The following is a 24444-nucleotide window of genomic DNA, read 5'->3' on the forward strand; positions in this document are numbered from 1 at the left end:
AGCTATTTCTTTAGATATGCTATTTAGCAATGATACTTTTAAAGGGACACTGCAGGCACATTACTTCATCTGATTGAAGTGGTCGGGGTGCAGTGTCTCTGTTTACACTGCAGGGTTAAGATTGCCTCCCAGACATCCACTAGAGGCTCTTCGTGGCTTTTCACAGAGTTTAACTTCGAGAAAACGCTGGATGTCCTCACGCTTTACATTAGGACGTCCAGCATCTTCAAATCCTCATAGGAAAGCATTGACTCAATGCTTTCCTATAGGGAAGGCCTAATGTGCGAACATCGGAGGAGACAGAGCGATCTAGAGATAAGTGATCTCTGCACTGGAATCGGCTCTCTATTCCTAACATTCTAGTGTTACTTTAATAAAAGTTGAGATTTTCAGGGATATTAGAGACAACTGCACAAAGGTTCAATGAGTAGGTTATCTTACAATTGAACTTCAACACCCACAAAGCCCGTGCTGTTTACATAACACTCTGCTTATTGTAAAAGTTCACAGAGCTACTGAACATTAAGGGAGAACCATGATTGGCTCAGTCACGTCCAGACCTACAAAGAGGTCACTGCAGAAGCTGTGCAGTCTGACCGTTTGCAGGAATTGCAAGAGTTAGGAATGGATCAGATTTTTTCCCATTTTAGAGAATACCTTTTAATGCATTAGCTGTATAATGGGTCAGCTCCATCCTGGAGTCTCTCTTTAAGCACCCTTTAGCTAAGAAGCTCTCAAATAAAGACATTTTTCCTGAACACATTGTTGCATTTATTTTAATTAGACACGAGTGGTATCAAGTGTATGTGAAAATAAGTTTATTTTCCTGCCTAGAAGAGCCTGGTTTAAGCAGACAAACGTTACGTCGGGGAGCTAAACTAACAGACCATGTCACAACCTGGGAACTAGAGAGGAGTTATTGAGACGCCGGCTGGAATATCATTTCTGCTCTGCCTATTATCCACCAGCAGGGGTCTGCAGTGCTCAGCATTAAAAGACTAACATAAATGAATATTCTTCCAGCATAGAAATCAATGGTACAATAAATAGGAAAATCTGACATAATATCTATTCAAAACCATGGTTTGGGCGCCCTTCTGGCAAAGAGGAGCTTTAGAAGGAGGTCGTACACTTTACTTTTAAACTTTGAAGCAGCAGAGGAATGTCCATTGTATTGTGAACACCGCTGGCACTCAAAGGGTTAGACAGGCAGGTGCCTGCTACGGTATGTGTCACATTTCTAGGGTGTACTGGGGCACCCCTGTCTCCAAGCAGCATCCACAACGTGTAAGCCGTCACCAGCAGGGGGCCTTCTACCTGGTCAGGGCTCTGTTGATGGAGACTGAACGTCCTCTTTTCTAACCAGTTCAGGTTCGTCTTCACCGTCTTGTGGCGGATGCACCAACACCTTGTCCAGGATGCCAAACTCCTGGGCTTCTGTGGGGCTCATGTAGCGATCCCTCTCCATTACCGACTCTGTATGGGGAAATAACAGACCGATGAGTCTGACAAAGTTACTTACATGTACGGCAGTCTGAATGTATATGTGAATGTATGACAAATACTGTTATCAGTAATACAGTAATAAATATACACAAACCACTATCAATGTATGTGTGTGTGTATAAATTTATTTATTTTTTCAAACTTAAGGACCCCATTACAATGTAAAAAAATTAAAGTAAAACTCACCGCTCGTCCAATCTTGCCACCGCTCCACCTGCGGCTGAGAACATCCATATGGATGATCTGAGACAATCCAATGCATCTCCAGAGATAATTATTGTGGGGTGTACTGTGGGATTCTCCTCATTGCAAAGCATTATTAATGCTTCTCTACGGAGAGCCTTAATGGTGTTTGGCTTTGTCGTGATGCTGAAGTGAAGACTTTGCTTTTTTTATTTATTTTCAAGTCTTCACTAGGAAGTGCCTTTACGGCTGTCCGACATACAGTCACTATAGACATTCTGACTCACAGATGTAAACAATGCCTTTATTCAGAAACAGCAATGCTTACATTTGTCGGCGTGCAGAGACAGCATCTAGGCACCAAGGCCATTACAATAAGCTGTAGTGGTTCTGGTGCTCAGTGTTCCTTTAATAGTCTCATATGTACTGTTCCCAGAACGATTATGAATGTGAAAAGATCTGAATTGTTCCAGGGAGGTTTGGTGAGTAATTTGGGTTGTTTTATTTTATGATTATTTTATTGCTGTATAAATTCTGTGTATAGCCCAATTAATTTCATTTGATGTTTCTGTAACTGGCACCATACGGGGTGTAGGAGAAACAAACTTCAGGTAAGTATAGGTTTTAATTTAATTTATGCGATGACTGGCATGGCTCCATTAATAGGCACACCGGCAATCACAAGGGCCTTACCAATCAGAGACAGAGGCTGCCGTGTGTGTTTGGCATAGATTTCATTGATCTGTTTCTTAAGTTTTAGGATTTCCTCAGCCTGGATGGCGATATCTGTGGCCTGACCCTGAAATTAGAGCAAAGAAGGTTACAGCTCATGGGAATAATCGATTCAATTAACTGAACTCAATTCTACGTAGCATTCACCAATCTAGAAAAAATAACAACCTCCCCATGCTTTCACTATTAACATAGAAACATAGAATGTGACGGCAGATAAGAACTATTCGGCCCATCTAGTCTGCCCAGTTTTCTAAATACTTTCATTAGTCCCTGGCCTTATCTTATAGTTAGGATAGCCTTGTGCCTATACCACACATGCTTAAACTCCTTTACTGTGTTGATCCCCATTATGTATTTAAATGTTTCTATCATATCCCCCCTGTCTCGTCTTTCCTCCAAGCTATACATGTTAAGTTCCTTTAACCTTTACTGGTAAGTTTTGTCCTGCAATCCATGAACCAGTTTAGTAGCCCTTCTCTGAACTCTCTCTAAAGTATCAATATCCTTCTGAAGATACGGTCTCCAGTACCGCGTACAATACTCCAAGTGAGGTCTTACCAGTGTTCTGTACAATGGCATGAGCACTTCCTTCTTTCTACTGCTAATAACTCTACCTACACAACCAAGCATTCTGCTAGCATTTCCTGCTGCTCTATTACATTGTCTGCCTACCTTTAAGTCCTCAGAAATAATCACCCCTAAATCCCTTTCCTCAGATGTTGAGGTTAGGACTCCATCAAATATTCTGTAAATATCATCCGCAAAAAGACACACCTTACCATCAAGACCTTCTGCAATATCACTAATAAAAATATTAAAGAGAATGGGTCCAAGTACAGATCCCTGAGGTACCCCACTGGTGACAAGCCCAAGCTTCGAATATACTCCATTGACTACAACCCTCTGTTGCCTGTCACTCAGCCACTGCCTTACCCATTCAACAATATTGGAATCCAAACTCAAAGATTGCACTTTATTGATAAGCCTTCTATGTGCAACAGTGTGAAAGGCCTTACTGAAATCTAGGTAAGCAATGTCTACTGCACCACCCTGATCTATAATTTTAGTTACCCAATCAAAAAAATCAATAAGATTAGTTTGGCATGATCTCCCTGAAGTAAACCCATGCTGTCTCTGATCTTGAAATCCATGTGTTTTTAGATGTTCAACAATCCTATCCTTTAACATGGTTTCCATCACTTTCCCCACTACTGAAGTAAGGCTTACTGGCCTATAGTTGCCCGACTCCTCCCTATTACCTTTCTTGTGAATGGGCACAACATTCGCTAACTTCCAATCTTCTGGGACTATTCCCGTTATCAATGATTGGTTAAATAAATCTGTTAATGGTTTTGCTAGTACACCACTAAGCAGGAAACAAGGAGAAAAAGTGTGTATTCTGGGACGGAGGGTATAAAATCAATGTAGTAATTTCCTTCACAAATATAAGATAAAACCAAAGATGACACCACAAGGTTGGAAAATCTAAATAATTATTAATTATAAATCCATGACGAGGAAATTAAAAAAAAAATAACTGCATTGTGTACTAACAACAAAAAGAAAAAAAGAGAAACACAGAAACTACTCCCAAAATAAGACGTTCATTGTTTTTTTGTGACAATGTTAAACTGTTCATTAGTGAGTTCTATCCTATATAACCTTCTGCTGCATTTTTTCACCATTTAAAAGAGGATTTATTTATTTATTTTTGTTTATAACAATATACAGCTTTCTCCTAATTTTTGTTTTGCCTCCCTACAATAGCGGATCAGTTGTGGTTTGCAAAACACAGCCCTGGAGCTGGTTCTATCGCTGGTTTAAACCATGACGACTTTACTTTTTCATGTTAAAGTTTATGGTGTCCCGTAATGTAACTCTAACCCAATCTGTCTGAGCCAAACACATGGCTCAGGCTGTGACGTACATTTACAGAGAAACCTTCCAACAGATGGCATCACTATGACATGAATATGGGTCTTGCTTCCCATCACCCTCCATCCTTACCCTCGCCCCCCCAGAGGGTTGGTGGATCATGATTCGGGAGTTCGGCAAAGAGTGTCGCATCCCACTGGTTCCAGCGGCAAGAAGAAGGGATCCCATGCTGGCTGCCTGCCCCACGCACCAAGTGCAGATAGGGTTCAGTATATACTGCATGGTGTCATAGATAGCCAGGCCTGATGTCACCGATCCCCCTGTGTAAAGACAACATAGAAATTACATTTCGATCTTAGAACACCGGGGACAATTTCAAGCACTGAAAAGGCTAGTATCGGCCATCTCTTTAATTTTCACATCCCAAACAATATTTTCTATAACGCACATTTTTGTTTTCTTTAAACAGCCAATTCTTATTTAACTTCTGTCTCACTCTCCATCTCTTTTCGAGTGTAAGCTCTTGGACCATCTTACTAAGCACTTTTTTATGAATTGTTGCACATCCCAGATATTAGACTCACAGCAGGGCTTGCTTCCCGATTGTTTACGTAAATATATCATTTATTGTAACTCTTCTACCTCGTCTTAACTCCAGACTTTGTTCAGCACCGCAGAACATGTTGGAGCTTCAAAATAAAAGGCAGGTTGTGGGGTTAAATATTACACCCGTTTCCTGCAATTCCCCCCAAAAAGGAAAAACAAATAAAAATGGTTGGTGCTGGGAATTTGTCACTACTGACGCAGATGATCAATGTGTATAATTTTCCAAATCTCACACTGCACATTTTGAAAGATAAACCCACAGTGAAACTTGATACACACTGAAAACTGTAGGCTGGTGATAACCAGGACCTGCTGAGCATCATGGGAAAATGCAAAGGTTAACCATTATTGTACGATCACAGCCCACAGTCTGCTTAGCGAGGCTGGGAACTACGCTTTTCATGCTGTCAGAGCTGAACCAGCCATTTTTACCAAGAGATCTGGTGACCTAACTTAATGAGTCCCCAGTGAAGCCGTCCCCTAGTGGGTGATGTATAGGAGAGCAGACCCCTGTGTCTCCGTGTCGCAGTTTTACATAATTTCCAAATTAAATTCCATCTGATATATTTTACGAACACACCAGAACGGCTGGTGCTAGGCTGGGAACCCGGCTGACTTTAGCTTTTAAACTGCAAAAATCCCATATTTAAATCCATTTCCCTGCTATACAAATCCCCTACAACCACTGCTTGTGTCTTCCTCTCTGCTTTCACACCAGACAAGTCCTAACAGCACCCCACATCCTCCTGTGCCCTCGCTGGTTCTGAATACGCACCCCTCAGCACCTTCTACCAGTGTATCCTGCCTCCTCACACCACCATCGTTAATCACCCCCAGCCCGTTTAATCACACAATCCTTCCTTGACCAATGTAATTAATTCCCATATTCCACACAAACGCACTTCCTTCTCAGTAATCTGCCAGATGCTAACTATTCTGATCTTATCACAACAATTCTGATCTTATCACAAATTCCCTCTGAGCACTTTACTGTGTGTTCCAGGCTTGACAGCTCAGAAATGAATATTGACAGAAGCCACATTCTATGGTATGCACGAGGAATGAGAACTCAAGCACAATGCAAACAAAAATGAGAAAATGTTGTCAAGATTTCACCATTTACAGGATTAATCAAAGTGAAAGCGAATTTCAAATTAAAGGACAAAGAAAACAAACAGAAAGTAGAACTGACTGCAAATGTTTCCAGTTCAGCTGTCACTTTGAATTCTTACGGTTAGAGCCCCTCAAATAAGTCGTGGGGCTCTAACAGTTCTTAGAGGGAACTAAACTAATCATTGTTGTTATCCTCTGCCTGCCACCAGTCGCCAGCAGAGCACTAAGCCTTAATCCCAGTGGCCATTACTGATCCAGTCCGTTCCCAGCTGATTCTCACTGCTGGATATAAACAAAATAAGATTAAATAAAAAGAAATATTCAGTCTGCAAAAGCGGTGGGATTGCAGGTTAGCGTGCGCCATTATTATTTTGTTTATAATTTAAACCACCGGGTATTCTTGGCGCTATGCAAACATATTAGGTGAAAATTTTTTTTTTTTTTTTTTTTTTTAAAACTTGCCTAGACTTTCCTGCTATTAATCAAGTGAGCACTCACTAAATGCAACATAAGGAAAGCTGCTCGATAACTATTGGCCAGACATGTTTTCATGAATTGCTGCAGCCACTTTGGGGTCATTGTACATTGATAAATGCAAATGGGATCAAAACATATGTAGGTATTATGCTTTTTGTTTTTTTTATGTGAACAACCCAAGATCAGAATTAGCGAACACCGGCATTAACCCCTTGCATCTACAGCTAAATTGTTCTTACATATTAGCTGCTGGAAGTGAAATAAAAAAAGAACAGATCCCTGACAGTTTTGTTGGCTCAGACATAACCTAGTCGCAGGACAGAAGAAAGGATTCGGTGTGTATCGTCACCGAGCAGAAAGCAGGAAATCTATCGCCGACATGATTCTTGGGGGTTTTTCTTCTTAAGTATAAATTCTTTATTTTAATTTGTTCGTACACTATGCCCATATGAAGGCAAAGTGATCACTTACACAAATGAAAGTAACACAGGTCCTGTTATGAAAGAGCAGTTTTGCATCTTTTTTACATAGCTAAACATCGGAATCCGCAAGACGCGGTAATAAACCGACATATTTTCATCAATCAACAAACGTGTCACTTTCTACTGAGCGGTGACAGGTGCTAATGCTGGTGATGACAGGTCTGGGTCAGGGTAGTGATAGGGGTCACTTTACATTTATTTGACTGGTTTTAGGTGAAATCAAGAAAGGAAATGAGAAATTAATGGATTCCTTTATAGTCACGTACTACAAATCACAATCGAATAAAACTGAAATTGGGTGAGAGCTGACACAGGAAAGGCAAATATTAAGACAATAAAAGCAGAAGCAGAGAATGTTTGAAGTTTGATTACTAATCAACTGCAACTTCATTGTCCATTTTACTAAACAAAACAATATCAATAACCGATTATTCTCGGGGTGATGGAAAATGCTTTCTGCCATCTATGTTTTTGTCCCTGCAAGAAGTAATATTCAAGATAAAACCCAGCTATCACAGGCAGGTTAGAAGCTTTGCTGACTTGCACGTAATCTATCAGAGGAATTTACGATGCCTGTAGTTTCATTTTATCTCACTGATAGCCGGATACTTTGCATCCGGTATCCATTCCTACATCCGGGGAACCGGCGTCAGGGTCAGTAATGGAATAAATCTTCCATTTTATAACTGGAATAGTTAAAACCCGATTCTATCTCCCATATAAAATAAATACATAAAATATATATTATATAATAAAATAAATAAAAAAAACGATTTTCTGTGCTTTGTTCTTTAACTGCCTGTAAATTGCATTGCCTCAGGACTCGCGGATTAGAGGTCTGTTTACTAGAGATTTTCTAGTGATTACAAAGAAACGCAGTCACACAGCACATTTCACCTGAGAGTTTAAAGGGATATTACTCTGCTCACAATACTTAAAGGGACATTCACAGTTTCGTTGATATAGCCCCAATGAATACACATTGTTTTTTAAAAACAAGATATATCAGTGTGCACACAAAACCCAGTGGGAGTATAACAAATAAATATAAATAATACCACCATACAATGAAAAATTGGATGGTACCTAAAATATAAACATAAAACACAACATAGTGTGAACTGTATACACAAAAGAAACTGTGTAGGACTACCACTCACATTCTCCAGAGCCGTACCAGGCTCTGTATTGCGGGCTCAAGGGTGCTAATTCAGGCTATCGATTCCACGGTCAGTAGCAGAAGATGATGATGGGACTTCAAGTTGGTTTGAAATAAATTTATTGAAAATATAACCTATAAAACAACTCGAGGTACTATGGGGGTGGAACCAGGCATATAAATTAAATATGGTAAATCGCCACTCACCACTATAACTAGTAACCAGGAGTGAGTCTACCAAATATAAAACCAAGTATAGGTAAACCAAGTTTCGGCAAATGCATTTCGTCTGTAGGCCTTCTTCCAGTGCAGCCTGTGCGAGTTCTCCCCTTTTCCCCCCGGAAAAACATAAATTTTACTTACCGTAAATTTCTTTCTTTTTCCCTTCAGATTAGAGGCAGTGCTTATACCAATGGGATTTCTAATCTGGAGGGAAAAAACAGGCAGGCAATTCTCCAACTTTTTTAACCCCTCCCCTTAATTAAATCCTTTCCGTTAAGTAGCAGCTCCTCCTGAACATACCCAGAAAATACACAAGCCAATTACCTGCAAAACACTGAGTTTATTAGAAAAAGGGGCGGGAATTATAGCACTGCCGCTAATCTTCAGGAAAAATAAATTTACGGTAAGTCAAATTTATGTTTTTCCCTTCAGATTAGAGGCAGTGCTTTTACCAATGGGATATAATAAAGCAGATCCTGAGGGCGGGTTTCATTTCACTACTGCTTGAAGCACCTTACGTCCAAAAGCTGCATCCTCCGAGGCCAGTATGTCTAACCTGTAGTGTCTTGAGAACGTATGCAGAGAGGACCAAGTAGCCGCTGCACAAATCTGAGAAGGTGAAGCAGCTGCTCGCAGAGCCCATGACGTAGAAACAGCTCTAGTTGAATGGGCCTTTATAGGGCCTGCAATTTCTGCGCCACTTGTGGAATATGCCAAAAGAATACAATCCTTCAGCCATCTAGCCAGCGAACTCTTTGAAGCCTTCATACCCTTCCTTGTGCCATTGAACAAGACAAACAGACTGTTATCCTTCCGAAAGGATTCCGTAGCTTTTAGATATTGCAAAAGACATCTCTTCACGTCTAGGCAGTGACATTTTCTTTCCAAGGCATTAGAAGGATTCTGACAAAAAGTAGGCAACACAACTTCTTGGTTGACGTTAGAAACAGACAAAACCTTAGGGATGAATGAAGGGTCGAGCCAGTGGCGTACACACAACCCATGGGGCCCCGGTGCAAAAACTGATCCGGGGCCCTCCCCCTCCCCCCGCGTGAGCGCTTACTCTGCGCAGGCTGGGGCCGCAACACATGGCGGCGGGCACCTGGTCGCAGGGCTGCGACCCGTGCGACCGCGGTATGTATGCCAGTGCATGCATAAACACATACACTTAAAGGACCACTACAGACACCCAGATCACATCAGCTCAATGAAGTGGTCTGGGTGCCAGGTCTCTCTAGTTTTAACCCTGCAGCTGAAAACATAGCAGTTTCAGAGAAACTGCTATGTTTCACTGAGGGTTAATCCAGCCTCTAGTGGCTGTCTCATTGACAGCCGCTAGCGGTTTTTCTGCGATTCTCACTGTGAAAATCACAGTGAGAAGACGCTGAACGTCCATAGGAAAGCATTGAGTAATGCTTTCCTATGGGCGGTTTGAATGCGCGCGTGGCTCTTGCCACGCATGTGCATTCGGAGCTGAGAGGCGGATGGGGACGGAGAGATCCCCAGCGTTAAGGGAGTCTGGCGCTGGAGAAAGGTAAGTGCTTAAGACACACACACACACACACACACTCTCATGAACAGACGCAAACATTTACTGACAGACACACACTCAGTGACAGACGCACACAAACATACTCAGTAACAGACACACACACAAACACTAACACTCACTAACACTCACTAACACTAACACTCACTAACACTAACACTCACTAACACTCACTAACACTAACACTCACTAACACTCACTAACACTCACTAACACTCACTAACACTCACTAACACTCACTAACACTCACTAACACTCACTAACACTCACTGACACTAACACTCACTAACACTAACACTCACTAACACTCACTAACACTCACTAACACTCACTAACACTAACACTCACTAACACTAACACACACTCACTAACACTCACTAACACTAACACTCACTAACACTAACACTCACTAACACTAACACTCACTAACACTAACACTCACTAACACTAACACTCACTAACACTAACACTCACTAACACTAACACTCACTAACACTAACACTCACTAACACTAACACTCACTAACACTAACACTCACTAACACTAACTCACTAACACTAACACACACTCACTAACACACACTCACTAACACACACTCACTAACACACACTCACTAACACACACTCACTAACACTCACTAACACTAACACACACTCACTAACACACACTCACTAACACACACTCACTAACACACACTCACTAACACACACTCACTAACACTAACACACTCACTAACACTAACACACTCACTAACACTAACACACTCACTAACACACTCACTAACACTAACACACACACTCACTAACACACACACTCACTAACACACACACTCACTAACACACACACTCACTAACACACTCACTCACTAACACACTCACTCACTAACACACTCACTCACTAACACACACACTCACTAACACACTCACTAACACACACACTCACTAACACACACACTCACTAACACTAACACACTCACTAACACTAACACACTCACTAACACTAACACACTCACTAACACTAACACACACACTCACTAACACACACACTCACTAACACACACACACTCACTAACACTAACACACTCACTAACACACACACACACTCACTAACACACACACACTCACTAACACACACACACTCACTAACACACACACACTCACTAACACACTCACTAACACTAACACACTCACTAACACTAACACACTCACTAACACACACACTCACTAACACTAACACACTCACTAACACTAACACACTCACTAACACTAACACACTCACTAACACTAACACACTCACTAACACTAACACACTCACTAACACTAACACACTCACTAACACTAACACACACACTCACTAACACACACACTCACTAACACACACACACACTCACTAACACACTCACTAACACACACACACTCACTAACACACACACACTCACTAACACACACACACTCACTAACACTAACACACTCACTAACACTAACACACTCACTAACACACACACACTCACTAACACACACACACTCACTAACACTAACACACTCACTAACACTAACACACTCACTAACACTAACACACTCACTAACACTAACACACTCACTAACACACACACTCACTAACACTAACACACTCACTAACACTAACACACTCACTAACACTAACACACTCACTAACACTAACACACTCACTAACACTAACACACTCACTAACACTAACACACTCACTAACACTAACACACTCAAACTTTTTTTTTTTATTTAATCCCCCCAGCCTCCTTACCTGTGGGAGAGCTGGGGGGGATTCCCTGGGGTCCAGTGGTGTTGCTGGCCCTGCTGTCACCCGGCTGGCTGGCGGGCGAGGGAGCACTGTCCCCTGGGTGCTCCCTCTTCAGCTCCCTCGCGCGCCGCGTACTGATGCCGGAGCCGGAAGATGACGTCATCTTCCGGCTCCGGTTTCAGTGCGGTGTGCGAGGGAGCTGAAGAGGGAGCACCCAGGGGACAGTGCTCCCTCGCCCGCCCGCCAGCCAGGTGACAGCAGGGCCAGCCTCGGGGGGCCCGGAGGTGGCCGGCTCCTGGGCCCCCCAGCAGAAGAGGCTGGCCCTGTGGGTACATACCTGGGTCGCAGGGCGTCCGGGCCCCCTGGTGGGCCGGGCCCGGTCGCAGTCGCGACCGCTGCGACCCTGGTATGTACGCCACTGGGTCGAGCTTTAAAACCACCTTGTCTTGATGAAAAACCGAAAAAGGAAAATTCGCCTGAAGAGCTTGGATCTCACCCACTCTCTTAGCTGATGTGATTGCCACCAAAAAAAAAAAAGTTTTTAATGAAACAATCTTCAGGGACGCACTCTCCATTGGTTCAAAGGGTGGCTCACAAAGCACGGAAAGGACTAAGTTTAGATCCCAGGGAGGACAGGTTTCCCTAACATTGGGAACCAAACGGGTCAGAGCTCTGAAGAACCTTGATATCAGAATGTTTGAGGCTAAACATCTGAAGGAAAAGAAACTGATCGCAGAAACTTGTAATTTCAACGAAGCAGGTTTAAGACCCTTTGCAAATCCCATCTGAAGGAAACTGAGAATTTTCTGGATGGATGCGGAAACAGGGTTGACTTTAAACTTACAACACCACTGACAAAATATCTTCCAAATCCTAGAGTAGATTCTAGATGTAGATTCCTTGTTAGTGGCTAACAAAATTTTTATAACTTCAGGATTGTGACAAAATGGCTTTTGTCACTGGGTTTGCGTGTGACAAACTGCCCTGCCCCCCTGTCTCTTGGAGGAGCCGGATTGCTAGCCTCTTACCCTGGGATGCTGGCCCGTTAAGTCATGGGGTCTTAAGGCACTTGGGACAGAGCCCTCTGTCTCTGGATCACATTGTTCGCCTTACTTGCTTGGATTGTACATTTCCCCTGTTACACTCGTATGTGGGTTCGTGCAGTTTAACTTCCATTACAGCTGGACTAAGGCTGTTCGTACCGACGGACAAACTGCCGAAGGGCCGACCACCCGGTCTGCAGAGTGTGCTGCTTGTTAGCCACCCAGAAGCTGCGGTTAACCGCAGCTTAATTGTCAAATGCCTGGGTGGCCGGCGTTCGTTTGCCGAACACGTGGCGGCGGCCATTTTAAATCGCCGAATACTCAGCGGTAGTTTGTCGTCGACGCTCTGGGACTCTTTTCGGGTACATTTGCACGGACAGCTGGTGAACTTAAACTTTACTCGACGTTATTGAGAACTGTGTTCGTGGGATCTGAGCGCTATTCGCCTATAATATGCGCTCAGATCCAAGCTATCTGGGGCGGTGTGGAACATGGGGACTTCGTTCAGCGAAACATAAGTTATTGATTTTAATACAGTTTTGTTAAAAGGTAAAAAGCACGTTTCTCTCTGCCCGGAGATAATTAGGTTCTCTGCAACCACTTAAGTTAATTATCTCCAGGATAGAGAGGAGGGGTTACACTCTTCCTGTGGGTGTGTATAAGAATTGTACTGTATACTGATTGGTTCTGCATATATTGTTACAGTCTTCCACAAGGTCCCCTTCATGAAGTCTCGACTCATGTTTGGGGAATTGGGAGCTATAATCACTACTTCACTCTTTTCAGCTTGGATTTCGGGAGACGCTACAGGGATCAGCGCTGCACGGATAGCAGGATCCCTGTACAAGGATCTAGACCTTTACTCTCTAAAATCTGGAGTTCAGATACCAGGCTGTCAACTGGAATCTCCGAAGGGTCGGAAGAGGCACCATGGCGTCCTCTAAAATTTCTTCTGATAGAGGAAGCTTCCAAAAAGTGGCCCCTGGAACGTTTAGAAGAACCGAGAACCAACTTCGTCTTGGCCACCAGGGAAGGATTAAGATAATCCTTACTTTTTCCAACTTGATCTTTTGAAGTATTCTGGGAATAAGAACTACTGGCGGGAAGATATATGCCAGGTTGAACTTCCATGGTACTGACAGAGCATCTATGATATCTGGATTGTCTGCTGGATTCAGAGATGCAAAACGTTTTGTCTTCCTGTTTATTCTGGAGGCCATCAGGTCTATATCCGGACAACTGAAGCGGTCTGTAATGAGCTTGAAAATTCTGCATGAAAGGGACCGATCTGTTTGCTTTAAATGATGACGGCTCAGGGCGTCTGCTAACACATTGAATTTTCCTAAGATGTGAACTGCAGAGATCGATAGAAGGTGAACTTCTGACCACAGCATGATCTTTGAACATAGACTTTCCAACTTTGTTGATCTTGTACCTCCCTGTTTGTTCAAAAACGCCACTGTAGTTTGATTGTCTGAATATGTTGATCTTTGATGAGGAACTGAAATGCCAAGAGCGCCATCCATACGGCCTTTAATTCCTTGAAATTTTAGGAATTTCTCGTATCCTTCTCTTGCCAACACCCATGCTTCTTTATGTCCCCCAAATGGGCCCCCCAGCCTAGCGCAGAGGCGTCTGTTGTTATTATACTGAAGGACTTCATTTGTGAATGAAAGACCTTCCAGGCCGTGTGTCTGTCGATTCCAGACTTGCAGAATGTTCCTCTGAAGAGGCCTCATTCTGGCTTTTGCCCAACCGACTGCAGGGATTGAAGCTGTAAACAGACCCAGTAAACTCATTGCTTCTCTGACCGAAGAAACACCTTTTTCTCTGAGGTTCTGGATCAGTCGATTGATCTTTAGCTTCTTCTCTTCTGGCAGGAACAACTTCATAGCAATTGAGTCCAAAATTAGACCCAAGAACTGAATCCTTTGAACTGGCACTAATTCCGACTTGTTGAAATTTATTAGCTAGCCATATTTTTGAAGAATTTGTATAGCTGTACCAAGGTCTAATTTTAGCTGATTTTGTGACTCTGCAATCAACAGCCAGTCGTCCAAATAAGGAATGACATAAATGCCCATACCTCTTAGAAATGCTGAGACGACTACTAGAAGCTTTGTGAATACCCTGGGTGCAGATGACAGGCCGAAAGGCAGGGCCCTGAATTGGTAATGTCTGGTTACCGATTGGATGCACACTGCAAATCTTAGAAGACTTTTGCTGGATTCTGCTATGGGCACATGAAGATAGGGACGCAAACCAATTTCTCGGATGAATGAGAAGAGCAGCTGATTTTATTGTTTCCATTTGTAACTTCCTTTTTATAATACACCTGTTTACGGCTTTTAGGTCTAAAATGGGTCTGAACGAGCCATCTGGTTTTGGCACCAAAAATAGCCTTGAATACGTGCCTTGATGTCTTTTCCTTAGCGGAACCTCTTCCACAACTCTCTTCTGTAGGAGACTTGATACTTCTTGCATCAGAGTAAATTCCATTTCTTCGGAATGAACCTTGGAACATAAAAACATTTTCTTTGGGGTATTTGACAATTCCAGAGCGTACCCGTCCTTTATCACTGAGAGAACCCAGCGATCTGATGTTGTCCTTTTCCAGTGATTTAGGAAGTGCCTCAACCTTCCTCCCACTGGCCTGGCGTCACAATTTTTTATTTCTCTTGTCTGTGAATCTTTCCTTCGTCCTATAATCGAAAACCCTTTTTTGTTGACCCCTGTAGTAGTTCCTGCGAAAGGAACTTCTAAAAGAGGGATGAGTCTCTGATTTCCGGTTCCAAAACTGCTTCCGATGTGATTCCGGCAAAGCCTTCCTTCCATTCTTCATCTGTTTTAACAGATCATCCAATTTCGAGCCGAACAGTCTTCCCGGTTCAAAAGCTAATTCACATAATGAATTTTTAGATGCTGCATCTGCTGACCAGTTTCTAAGCCAAAGCGCTCTTCTGGTAACTGTTGAAAGACCCATATTCTTGGCAGATAATTTCAGGCTTTCCGAAGAGGCATCTACTAAAAAAAATCAGCTGCCATCTTGACTTGATTTTTTAACAGCTTTACTGGATCTTCCTTTGATTCTCCTGTATAGATCTTCTCTAGATCTTCCAACCAAAGTTTTTGGGCCTTGGCCACGGATGTTCCAGCAATCAAAGCTCTTGCTTGGGCCGCTGAAGAAATAAACATCTTCTTTAAGGAGGAGTCCATGCGTTTTTCCATGACATCCTTCAGCCCGCTCGAGTGTCCAATAGGTAATGTAGTCTTCTTTCCTATTTGTGCAATAGGAACATCCACTACAGGGACCGTATCCAGCTTACAGTCTTGGTCCGCTTCTATGGAAAAAAGTGTTTTAAAATGTTTAGAAATAAAAGGTTTGTGGCTTGGGAACTTCCATTCTTTTAAAACCAACTCCTTAATCTGTGGGTGTAATGGGAACACTTTAGACTTTTTTCCTGCTTCCCCATTCTCAAAAATGCACTGCACTTCTTTTATAAGTTTCCCAATAGCTTCTTCTGGAAATGCAAATTCCTCATCCGATGAGTCACTACCGGAAACTTTGCCAGAATCAGAACCACAAGTCCCTGAACTTGTATCGGAATCTTCCCACGATCTCTGTCTTTTCTTTGAATGTTTCACTATCTGTGAATCCTGGGCAACTGAAGCCTGGACTGACTGCAACGCTGCCGACTGCATATCCACAAAAGTTTGCTGCATACTCTGTTGTAACCAGCTGAGAAATGTGGACATTTCTGCTCTTTTCGCTTCCTCTGAAGCTTCTTTCGAACATAGTGAGCAAAGTTTCTTTTTATAGCCATCTGGCATAGGTTGGCAACACACAGAGCAACTTAAATGCTTGGCTTTTGATGTACATTTCCCCTTTTCAGAAGCTTTATCCAGTGTGGCAAACCTAGCCACTTCTGGACTGTAATTATTAAAGGTTGTCCGTAGGCTGAATATATATTGTATATTTTAAATTGTGTATGTACCGTATCATGGCCGTTCGCATGCTGGCAGCCGCACGCTGCCAGCATACAAATCCCTTTCGTTTGACGAAACCCGGCTATCCAGGCCGTTCGCCATACGAATGTGGGCTCCCCAGGTAGACCACCCACTCACCAGTCGTGTGGCACCAATTAACCGATTGCAACAATGTTGCAATCGGTAATTAAGGGCTCTCCTAGGTGGCCGTCGTTCGGCTACCGACCATGCGGCGGTCGGCCATCTTGGATCCTTTGTCTCTGCAGTGGTATTCGGTCCTCGAGAGCCTGTAACCAAAAACGGCTACTCAATGATCCGAACACCGCTGGACTTCCAGAGCGTTCGGGAGTTCCGCGTTCGGCACATTATGTTCCCCATAGATGTTCGGTACTTTTAAACCGAACTCAATGTTTTAATGTATTTTGTGCGGCGTTCGGTTAGTTTAGCTGGGATCGGAGCGGTATTCTCACTAAATGTGCCCGCCGACCCCAGCTATCTACCGAACGGTCATTCGTCTAAAAGCGAGTAAAAATGTATAAAATATGGATTTCTGTGTAAATTGTCGGTTTTGCTCCACGAGGGGATAATCCACTTAATCGTCCATTTTAGTGGGAGTATCCCTCTCGTGCAGCAATGCCTGTTGGGATAATTACAATGCCTGATGGGAGAAATCCCCTGTAACATCTGTAAGGAAACCCCTTGCAAGGGGAACTGCATAAATATGGAAGTCTGTGAATAAAGCGAGTTAGTTGACTCCCAAACTGTGTTTCGTCCGGTTATTGGGAGGATTGGGAATATTGCCGTGCTTTCTGCTCTGACTGTGGATTTCCTGAGGATACCAACGGATATCGTGGACTAATATACTGCATTCCGTTACATCCAGAATCTCAGGATTAGACATACTGAGGAAAGACAAGAAAGAAAGGGAAAATTACCAATAAAAGTTCCACCGACAGGACCTCCCAGCCGACGCACGCCTGCGTCCTTCGTCAGACCGGCACCTGGCACGGCACAAGACGGCAGAAACCACGCCGTCCGGCGTGTGAAATGCTACTTACCCGAAAAAAGAAAGCAGAGCCTCCCGAGCCTCAGCCCTTCTCACCTGCTTCCTTGGAGAACCTCCTGTCTAACCTTTCCCTGCCGAAGGCAGGCAAAGAACTGGGTATGTTCAGGAGGAGCTGCTACTTAACGGAAAGGATTTAATTAAGGGGAGGGGTTAAAAAAGTTGGATAATTGCCTGCCTGTTGTTTCCCTCCAGATTAGAAATCCCATTGGTATAAGCACTGCCTCTAATCTGAAGGGAAAAAAACTCCAGGGAAAATAGCCTGATTTCCTACAGGTGCCCCCTCACAAAGACAAGAGGGTCTGATCTGAGAAGGAGGTACGCAGGGAGAGGCAGGCGCGTGCAGGTTAACTGTCACTCAAGTAGACTGCCATTTCCGTTAGCTCAAGGGAGCTAAAGGAAGCAAGAAGCAAAACTTCTCTGGGTGTCCAATGAACAGCAAGCAGGCTGTTTCATTAGTTATATTTTATGGACATTGGCAGTTTTATAAAGTGACTTTGAAATGGAATACTCCCCACCCATAAAGCACTGCTGCAGCAAGCTGAAGTGCATTCTGGGTGTGGAGCATTCCTTTCATTCCAAATTGCGATACTTTTTAAGACAGTCCAGATCATAGAGAATGTTTCTCCATAGCACAATCTGTCCCAGAGACGGGTAAAGCATCACCCTAAGTTATTAAGATATAATATGTGTTATCTTGTGCAGAATTATTTTTTTCAATGGAATAAAAATTGCTGCCATAAGATATGATTCATATTAAGTTATTTCATAGAGCTTGGCACCTATTCCCCACAAACCATACACACATATATTAAATGGTATCCGCCCAGGATCACATGGTAACTGTTCAGGATCTATACCTGGGCTGTTGATGTACATGTGGATCGGTTTCTTGTTACTTTCAGACTGCAGAAACAGGAGCTGAGCGATCACCAGGCTGGCGAGGGAATCATCGATCTGAAAATGGTATCACCATACAATGAGATAGAGACAGAGAACGTGAAAACAAATCATTCCCCTGCAGAGCCTTGCTACTGTTAACATTATTGCCTAACACACCATAATACAACAGAAAGTTTCATATTAAACACATTGGGCTGTATGAATTAATAGTAGGGTTGCCATGCCCACCATGTTTCTTTAACACACATCATTCCATCAGGTTGATTGAATATGATGCTGTGAGTTATGGATAATGCATATGTTGTATGATTTCTGATTGGTTTATCACTTCATTTACTCACTGCAGCATTTGACTGCTGCATACAGCAGGGCCGCACTTTCTGTATGTTGCTCATCACTTTGAATAAATGATATGTGTCGTGGAAAACATGGTGGATATGGTATCTCTAATAATCAGTCATTTTCACGGTGACTGCGCCACTTGTGGAGGTTTGATCTAAACAATGAGGTTTATTCACTAAGCTGAGATTGAGGATAACGGACAAGGAAATCGCATGTTTTATGCCAAATTAACATAATAGGAAAAAAAACTCAAACAATTCCCATATCAGGTAATGAACTGAAAAGAGTTTCAAGGCTGTGATACCCACCGGTCCCATCAAGCAGATAATACGTTCTCGCAGTAACCTTGAGTAGATATCATACGCCCTCTCACCGCGGCCCTGAGAACGAATAACAGCTTTGATTAGCCCTGCCGTCTTATAAAATACAGTGAGACATTACATTGAATATATTATAACATACTGCTCTGTCTGAATTCTAAAGAAGCCGCGGCTCCCAGCTTGGGCTGGGCAAGCTTTTCTGTTTTAAAAGAGGAGGATGCCCAGTCCACGCCAAGTTTGCAACCAGTTTCTCAGGGGGAAGACATCTGATTAGAAGAACTGAGCAGCTGTTTGCCAGGCTCCTTACCAGCCTTCAGTGCAGGGAGAACCAAAAGGGAGCTCCAAAGTTGTGCTAAAACTACAGTTCTCAAAAGCCTTTGCCAGCTTTAAACATCAGAGCTACAGTCAGTTCCACATACAGCTGGGGGTCTATCTGTCGGCGACTAGTGGCTTTATGTATTTAGATACATTTGGGGGTATATTTATTTGGGGGGAGGGGTGGTTAAATCTCAGGAAAAATACTAAATTGGCTTTTTTTCTGTCCCACTTGGGTTTCTATATTTTATAAATATATAAATATCCCTTTCTTTTGTTAAACGGTTCACTGGTGCCTTGCTGTCGCCCTGTTTTAGATAAGCAGTTATAAGGAGTGATTACGCAGGTTAAACATTAGCATTACAATAAACGGAAAACTTGTTTCCTCTGGTCTCTGAGCATCACTGGAAAAATAATCTGTGGACCGATAAAGCTACGCTCAAAGCGGAACTGTCCCCAACAGAACCATTACTAACTGTAACTCTTCCCCCACGTGCAATCACAGATAGTGTGCTAGGGATCACGAGACATTTTCACAGGAGCCTTGCATATGATACAAATTTTCATAAAGAAAGGGTTTAAGAAAAAAAAATTTAAATATGAAAGCACAATTAGGTAACTGTAAGTTAGCTAGAATACATCAAAACCTCCAAACTGACAGGAGCTACAGCGTCACTATGTGGCTCGGATGCATTTAAATCCCAACAAAAGTTTATTTTATAGCCATCAACGTGTACCCCAAGTCAGAATGTGTGTACGTCTGTATAAGGAAAGCAATGCACCAGATACACTTACAGTTTGCTCAATCACAATAGGAATAAGAGGAGAGAATCTCAATGGACCTCGGTGCAGAGTTCGCACCTGTGTCAGGCCACGGATCCCCTGCAGAGCTGGTCTCTGTGCAACAGACAAAAATATACAATATTAGTACATTTCTGGTATTGTACAAGAATACATGTAACATTAATTGCTGAAAGTTCACAATAAAGGAAAAAAAAAAGGAACATTGAAATAAAAGATCAGCGATAAATAAATAACGATTCAGTAGAAAGAGTGTAAAAAGTATATACCGTAACCTGGCACAGAACACAAAGGGATATAAAAGAATATACAAAATAAAAAGATGGAGGATAAGTAAACATGGTGTTCCCAAACTACATTTGGCAGTATGCACAGTGAGACTTAAGCGTCCGTTGGCATCCTTGGAAAAGTGAAGAAATATCTGAGGGGCCCACGCTGGCAGTCTATAGATTAGGTGTAGTTAATGCCTGTAACGGTCTGACATAGAGAAACATGACCACAATAGGACTTACTTTATCCAAAGTAGGCCTCGATTTAAAATTGTTGGATACGCTTTTCAAATGATTTAATATTTTTGGATTAACTTTTTAGAATCTTTTTTTTAAATATTAAAATAAAAATAGATCATATATAAATCATTACCAATATCAAAATATTACAACATTAAAACGATAAATAATTGTAAACGTTTAATAAAAAATATTAAATCATTTGAAATCTTTATACAAGACTATTAAATCGCAGCCATAGCTGGGGAGTTATAATTATCACGTTGCAACAAGATATTCAATGGCCTGGATGCAATTGTCCTGTCAATTTAAACCCTTAAAGGGAAACTCCAGTGCCAGGAAAACTATCCATTTTCCTGGCACTGTAGGGTCCCTCTCCCTCCCACCCCCCAATCCCCGGTTACTGAAGGGGTGAAAACCCCTTCAGTCACTTACCTCAGGCAGCGACATGTCCCACGTCGCTGCCTGCTCCTCCCCCGCCGCTCCACCTTCTTCCTCCGTCGGCCGGTGGGCGAGACTGATCCCGCCCACCGGCCGAGGAGTCCCAATGCGCATGCGCGGCAATGCCGCGCATGTGCATTGGCGCACCCCATAGGAAAGCATTGGAAATGATTTTCAATGCTTCCCTATGGGGAATAGAGCGACGCTGGAAGTCCTCACACAGCGTGAGGACGTCCAGCGACGCTCTAACACAGATAATCTGTGCTAGGGACCAGGAAGTTGCCTCTAGTGGCTGTCTAGTAGACAGCCACTAGGGGAGGACTGAACCCTGCAAGGTAATTATTGCAGTTTATAAAAAACTGCAATAATTACACTTGCAGGGTTAAGGGTAGTGAGAGTTGGCACCCAGACCACTCCAATGAGCAGAAGTGGTCTGGGTGCCTACAGTGTCCCTTTACATGTCACGATTCCCTTTTATTCCAGAAGTTTGGTCCTTAAGGGGTTAAAGGATTGCCTTAAGGGTGCGCCCACCCTCTGGGTCCCCCTCCCTTGGTGCTGAAGGGGTTAAAACCCCTTCAGCAGCTTACCTTCACTAATGAGGTACATAAACAGTCACTTGTCACATACTCACCATAATAATAGCAACCGGCTCATTGTAACTCTGATAAACAATAGTTTACCGCACTTTAAATACATCTTTTAAAATTTATTTTATCCATTCTGTAGCTGATATACATTTGAGGGACAGTCTGACTCAGGTGCTACTCTGGGGTAAAGTTTAAAATAAGGAACAATCACCTGGGAAACTAAATAGCACCTGTTTCACTTGCTAATGTCCCCAATTGTCCTGTAAAATCCAGGATCACCTTCAACCCCGAAACCTTTTGTATCCAGGCTCCCAGGGTAAGGTTCTGTGTAATAAGGAATTATGGGCAATCAGCAGGACTGGTTTCCATGTCACTGTTTAGAACGTTGGCCCTGGATTCTTTTACACCTAATTCTGAATGTTCTGTGTTCTGGAATCCCAGATCCTGTGTATGTGCCCAGCACAGAGTATTTCCTGGTGTGTCTGTGTCCACTACTGGTATGTATTGTACAGCTCAGAGTATACCTACAGCCAAACATGATCCTTCTACATACCATAACAACCCCACATCCCACCATGACCCCCAGCACTCACTGATCCTCTCCTTAGTAACTCCATGCTGTCCCTGTTTGGGTTACCGGAAGTGACGGCGTGAAGCCGACCTGGGCGCCGCCATGACACTAGCTGGCCAGTCCTTGTCATGTGACCCCCTGGCTCTGGGGTGGGAGTTGTGTATTTACTGTGTGTTTGTGTGCAGAGTGTAACCTTTGGACACAGCTGCAGTGTGTGCTTACCCTAGCATTGCAGCATGACAGTCTGTGTCTGCATTCACTAACACAGCCCTAACTTGTTAATTATGGAAATTACTGTGAAGTTAGATTGGATATGTTTTTCTTTATAGTCCCTACTCTTAAAGGGTGACCTTATATTGATGCTGCATTCATATAACTGCAACTTTATTAAACAGTTAATAATAAAATAATTAAAGGAACAATCCTCCAGGCACCATAACCACTATGTTTGAAGTTTTCCTTTAATATGGTGCTGTAGGAAAGGTTTGCACTATAGTGTTTAGGGTATGATGGGTTTTAAGGTGGTTGGTTGTGGGACTGAGGGTTATGGATAGGGTGTGTTAGAGTTAGATAGATTTAGGATTAAAAGATACTTGTGTTTTGGGGGCACGTACATTAAAAATACAGCGGACTGTGAAGTAATAGGAGTTCCAAATCACTTGAAGGCAAGTACCCCCTAAATCCTTCTAAAACTATGTGCATCTAGGCCTACAGCGTTTGGCGCACTGTGTTACCCGATGTCAGGAAACGTCTCATATTGATAATGCGTCATTCTGCATTATCAATAAGAATAAGTAGGGTTGCAGTCTCCAAGTTAAGTGGAGAGTCCCCACTGTTGTCAAACTGCTTGTAAATGATTGATATAAAGCTGGGAGACAGCGGCGAGAGACTCTAGATATTATTACCACTACACCAAGCGGTTATAATGATTATTACTGGTATTTATATAGCGCCAGCATATTCCGTAGCACTTAACAATATTATCAAAGGGGGAGATTTAACAATAAATGAGGCAATTACAAAAACTTACAGGAACAATAGGTTGAAGAGGGCCTTGCTCCAATGAGCTTACAGTCTATATAATAATGATAAGTTGTCTTGGCTTATGTTGCTTAGAGTTGTTCCTGTAATAGTTTGACACTTACCAAGCTCGGTCATACATTTCGGACTGAGTTAAAACGCAAAAGCAGAAACTGGTAATTTGGCATTTTTATAACAACTTATTCCAAGTTGGGACATTATTCATTGTCTGGGCAATGAAAACAGTTTGACTGTTTACTGTGGGCAGTACCATAACCACCTCATGGGGCTGTAGTGGTTTTGGTGCTTAGAGTATTCCTTTAAATGCATTGAAAGAAAAATGGGGGATTCTTGCTTTCTATTCATCAGTTAGAGCACTGAGTGAGCAGATACTGAGTGGACAGATTCTCATGGTGATTGAGCACAATCTAAGTGAATAAGCTGATACGGACAGTGTTAATGATGATCAATCGGTGGTAATTATTTACAACATTCCTAAGTGTGCTAATCGATTTGGTCTATTTAATCTTTGTTTACGGATTACTTTCTACGTCTGAGGATGAGATAATCCGTGAATGTCTGTGAGCCATGAATTTTGCGTTACTATACGATTCTTTGGGAGAGGTTTTATGACTCACCTGTTTAACAAAACCTAAAATACACACCAATGAAAACACAGTGACAAAGGCGATTTCTACAACAAAAGGAGTGTGAGGCTCTGTGGACCTGTGTGAGTCTTGGTAGAACTATGAGGTGACATCAGCAGAGGCTACAAGTATCGCACCAACTGAGTGACTTTACTGGGAGAAACAGGGTGGAGTGATAGCCAAGAGTCAATAATCAGATTGAATGGAAAGAA

General features: G+C 42.7%; 1 protein-coding gene across 1 annotated transcript; it reads right to left on the bottom strand.

The window, feature by feature from the left end:
* Nucleotides 1-805: 805 nt before the first annotated feature.
* Nucleotides 806-22685, bottom strand: CLPP (caseinolytic mitochondrial matrix peptidase proteolytic subunit). The gene is made up of 7 exons (XM_063445971.1): nt 22588-22685; nt 20452-20553; nt 19330-19401; nt 18637-18733; nt 4432-4619; nt 2383-2488; nt 806-1476 (listed from the first exon to the last, which is right to left on the bottom strand). Exons 1-7 carry the CDS (start codon nt 22609-22611, stop codon nt 1322-1324), a joined length of 744 nt encoding a protein of 247 aa, XP_063302041.1. The 5' UTR covers nt 22612-22685; the 3' UTR covers nt 806-1321.
* Between the last annotated feature and the right edge of the window lie 1759 nt (nt 22686-24444).

The sequence above is a fragment of the Pelobates fuscus genome, chromosome 3 (assembly GCF_036172605.1).
Source record: "Pelobates fuscus isolate aPelFus1 chromosome 3, aPelFus1.pri, whole genome shotgun sequence".
In the NCBI taxonomy this organism is placed as follows: Eukaryota; Metazoa; Chordata; class Amphibia; order Anura; family Pelobatidae; genus Pelobates; species Pelobates fuscus.

Bases quoted from the DNA above. Each gene is read 5' to 3' on its own strand.
- CLPP (XM_063445971.1), bottom strand. From the start codon at position 22,611: ATGGAGTTACTAAGGAGAGGATCA. The intron at 20,554-22,587 runs GTGAGTGCTGGG...TCTGTTGCACAG, and splicing joins AGTTACTAAGGAGAGGATCA to AGACCAGCTCTGCAGGGGAT. The intron at 18,734-19,329 runs GTGGGTATCACA...TACCATTTTCAG, and splicing joins TTATCTGCTTGATGGGACCG to ATCGATGATTCCCTCGCCAG.